The sequence below is a fragment of the Plasmopara halstedii genome (genome assembly GCF_900000015.1).
Source record: "Plasmopara halstedii genome assembly, contig: Scaffold_1594, whole genome shotgun sequence".
Lineage (NCBI taxonomy): Eukaryota > Oomycota > Peronosporomycetes > Peronosporales > Peronosporaceae > Plasmopara > Plasmopara halstedii.
This window is the reverse complement of record NW_020188505.1, coordinates 313144-317157: the sequence shown is the minus strand read 5'-3', so window position 1 is coordinate 317157 and position 4014 is coordinate 313144. Positions and strand designations below refer to the sequence as shown.

At 43.6% G+C, this 4014-nt stretch overlaps 3 protein-coding genes across 3 annotated transcripts; 1 reads left to right on the top strand and 2 right to left on the bottom strand.

Annotated features, from left to right (window-relative positions):
- Positions 1-552: 552 nt before the first annotated feature.
- On the bottom strand, positions 553-897 carry PHALS_01844 (uncharacterized protein; the record flags this gene model as incomplete). Its single annotated transcript, XM_024716314.1, has 3 exons — positions 553-639; positions 711-844; positions 876-897. 3 exons carry the CDS (start codon positions 895-897, stop codon positions 553-555), a joined length of 243 nt encoding a protein of 80 aa, XP_024581925.1.
- A 1-nt stretch (position 898) lies between these two features.
- On the top strand, positions 899-1723 carry PHALS_14819 (uncharacterized protein). Its single transcript, XM_036407082.1, has one exon. The coding sequence runs from the start codon at positions 1047-1049 to the stop codon at positions 1251-1253; it is 207 nt and encodes a 68-aa protein (XP_036263342.1). The 5' UTR covers positions 899-1046; the 3' UTR covers positions 1254-1723.
- A 502-nt stretch (positions 1724-2225) lies between these two features.
- On the bottom strand, positions 2226-3679 carry PHALS_01843 (uncharacterized protein; the record flags this gene model as incomplete). Its single annotated transcript, XM_024716311.1, has 6 exons — positions 2226-2749; positions 2857-2883; positions 3143-3245; positions 3321-3326; positions 3396-3413; positions 3503-3679. The coding sequence occupies 6 exons, from the start codon at positions 3677-3679 to the stop codon at positions 2226-2228; spliced, it is 855 nt and encodes a 284-aa protein (XP_024581923.1).
- Positions 3680-4014: the final 335 nt, after the last annotated feature.

The following is a 4014-nucleotide window of genomic DNA, read 5'->3' as shown; positions in this document are numbered from 1 at the left end:
ATCGCGATTCGTACCTAGGTTGATTAGCATTCTTTTGTTTGACGCTGTCTCATATATGAGAAATAAAAATACTTAATTAATTAGTTAAGTTAAGGCAGGTTTAGCCCAGATAATTTATAATTTCTATCTAAAATATCTTTAATTTTTTATCTTCTTTCAGGCACATATTTCCGCGCGATTCTGTTCGCTGCTTAGCTTATCGGGATTCCCATAGTACCACGTTTGAGCAGCTTTGATTTGCTATTTAAAATGTTCGTATTGTTCAGGTGGTACGCCGTATCACATTTATCGGGATCAAAACATAATTGTGCGCCATGCACTATCATGACGAATTGATCACTAAGTAATGTCGTGGTAGGCCACGAAAGAGATGTCAATGAAGCGAATTACTTCTGGAAACGGAACAATAATTGATAGTTTGAGGTGAAAATTTCGTGAAGGTTTCGTAGTCGAGTGGCGGAAGCAAAAAGTAGAGTCGATTGCCATTCGGACCCAGTTTCGTCAAATCATCTGCCGTCCCACCCTTGATATTGCCATGCGATTTTCCCACGGTCATCTGGAATCCACCGAACTGCGGCATCCACGCATCAATAGCAGTACAATTCGGTGTCCGAGCTCTCGATACTCGAAAGTCCCACCCTGCTCCAGCCGATCCATAGAATAAAACTCAGAAATGTATTCACACAGTGATTATCCTAGAACTGACGAACCGAAAATTTGGCGCGATCAACTTGCCACTTTGTTCGAGCAGCCAAGTCTGATGCATAGACGACTTCGTTCTCTCGATACGGATTTTGGTTGTGGATGCGAAACAAAGTCGAACGATCTTGGTCTTCGAGTTGATCTAAGAGTACTTAGACACCAACATAATATACATCGTGAGAACAACTGCTGCATGCCGACATCAGTAGAGCTTGCGGGGTATGTTTGGATGTCTTGTAACACTGAACGAGGCACATCATCAAAGAAGGTGACGCGATTTTTCTACAAGTTGTTGAGATTTATATACAAGGGAGCAGTGGTACTAAGTTCTTCTTGTGTCCACAATGGCATGTAGAGCACATCTGGAATCACCAATACAATCCCGTCGCAGTGTGCTTGCGAGAATGACTGTGCAGTTCTCGATTGGCGACTCTTTCAGTCCAATTGGGTCCACTAAGTCTACTGAGCATCACAAAACGGGTGCCTACAATTGCCGACTGAACGTGTTTGGAAATGATTTGCACTCAAACTTTTTTGATCCATCAAAGTAAACAAGTCCGTCTCTGAAAAAAATAGCACGCGCTTCTTATTTCTGACCAACTTCCACATCACTTTGTACATGAACACTAACTTTTGTATCCCAATCGTGCTAGTAAAGACTACTACATATTTGCGGCGAGAGATTCCACTTCCGACAAAGCTTTTTCAGCGATGACATTGTTCATTGTACAGATGTAGAGATTATGACGCTCAGATCCGACATGAATTCGAGCCAGCTAATGACATAATCCACCTCGGGGAATCGTGAGAAGAACTGATTACTACAGCAAACGAAAACGCCATCTTGCAATACGTCGGAATCACCCCAACACGTTCACAGCGCAATTTCCTGCTGCTTCCTCCTTTTCATATATTCTTCCCCCTTGCTGATAAGATAGGCCAACGGAGTGACGTTTTGCTCGCGCAGCACTCATATGCTTCAGGCCGTTGGTGTCACTAATTCATTTCATGATCTCGTTCTCAACCACGCGTCGCACTTCTTGGCGAGGTATAGCTCGAGCTGCTCCCTGCAAAATTAAAATTCTGCATATCTATATCTATAATCGCATTCTTCAAGTCACCAACAGACTCGATCGCATCGATTGTGACGGGGGAACGCGATTCCCTTCATGCCAACGAGCTTCACCATGTTTACTATCTAATTTGCGGAGAAAATTAGATAGTCAGTACACTGAGCTAGACCAATAACTCAGTGTCTTACTGATAGTTACAACAAAGCCATAAAGGAGGGCTAACAAGAAAATGAAGTTATGTTAGGGAAAACTACCAGTCGTAAGGGCGATTCGGCAGCTCAAATTGTTGCTTGTTCATGTTTATTCAGATTAATGAAAAGCACACAAGCTCTTAGGCAAGCAATGAAAGGCCTTCATTTTGATGGTACACTCAGCAGCTCCAAGGGACATATACCCCCTTATAATCGGATAGGGCTACACAACATCACTTCCATCATCTCTTCTTATGCCCTAAACTTCACTTTTTTGTGGTACTCCACTGTGCTGAGTCGAGAAGAACAGATTTGCTGTCGAATCAGTTGTGTCCTTAATTAGTGATAAGATCGTCCGACTGCTCTTTGTTCTTTCAACACGGTGGGGACTCAATTTTGCCGTGGGTGGAATCACAAAGCTTGCAGCCTTGGTAAGTCCGTGTACCACCGTCGACGAATGTTGTTGAAGCGGTAACGCTATGTCTTTGACTTGTTGCATTGTCTGGCTGAAAGCAAAAGAAAACGAGCGGCTAACATGAAGCTGTGCTGACTCCTTCTTGATTCCTTGGTCAGCATTGGCCCTCCTAATCATGTCTCTCATCGACCGACATTGAGAGTGCAAATATGTGAGCTCCTCATCCACTTTTTCGAGTTCATGCTCCAGTGTCTTGATTTTATTGCTCTCATGCTCCATGCACTCCGATCGCAGCTCTTGCATCTCCTTCTCGAGTGATTTATTGACACATAACAGCGCCTGAATCTCACGGCACAGACCTTCGTTCTCTGCACGAATGTCGTCAGCAGAGGCCATATTTGAATGTATCAGTGCAGTAATGACAAGGACGAAAGTTTAGGTAACCCAGACTTCTTTAATCTGCTACCATTTTTACCTCTTTCGTGATAACTTTGCTCTAGAGCTGCAGGAAAAGGCAGGGCAAAGCGTCCATATTATACTCGTAGAGAGAGGACTGACTCCTATTACCATAATGTGTTTGTATATATGGAATCGGGTTTGGCACATCACAGCAGAAATAATTGACAAAAAACTGCGTTGCCTCAATCAATCTTTACAGCATAGATTTTTCAATGTGGTCCAGGACGATAATTTAATCAATATGTAATCGATGACGATAGATTGCGAAGCCTTTCAAAGTCAGAGAAGAAAGTCTTCCATACCTTCAATGTCAATCAAATCCGAATACGCTTCTATGCATGAGGCCTTCACAATAGATTGTGCTGGTGCACATGCATCAGACAAGTCTGATGACGAGATGGCCATCTAATGTTATGAAGAAATTCAATATGCAATGTGAGCGACTTAAGCTCATGTACATTATGTCGCGTCATAACTTACATTCGCCTAAAAAAGAAGGCAAAGTGATTTGTTTGGTTCTACAACTACTGACCGAACCTAGCCAGCCCTTTTTACCACGCGAATAACAATACTCTGCTCCCCACCGAATAGTTGAGCAAGTATGGATCAATTTTATGGCTCTTAAGACGGCGTTTATTTGACGAGCCCGACGCTCTGCTCACCTTGAGACTTTTTTCCGTCGCTTTACGTTTTCTTGCGCTAAATGAACTCGGTGGCCAAAGCTGACACTCGACCGCAATGGTATTCACGAATCTCCTCGGGTCCTCAACTAAGGCCAGATATTCTAGCAATGTCCCATCAGCGTTGCTATCAATCAATTCAAAGCCCGTCTCATTCATTCCGATAATTACGAAGTGCATTTGAGGAACCATTCGACGCATTTGTAAATACAGACCCACCGTCAGCTGACCACTTCCAAAATGAGGCGTTATTGTCGGCCTTCAAGACAACGAGTTTTGCAGCTCCATTGACGACACGAACTTGCTGGCATCTTTTCAGCATGGACGTGGGAACAGGACCAGGGGTTGATTTTGGAATAACTGCTCCAGCAATTTTGTTACCCGGTCCGATATACAGTTAGTGCGAGCTAGTGGATGCATTTTCATTAGCTTTCGCCCGCTCCAGCGCTAGACGCTTCTCTCCAGCGAATATATCCCGCGTTGACTTGAAGTCG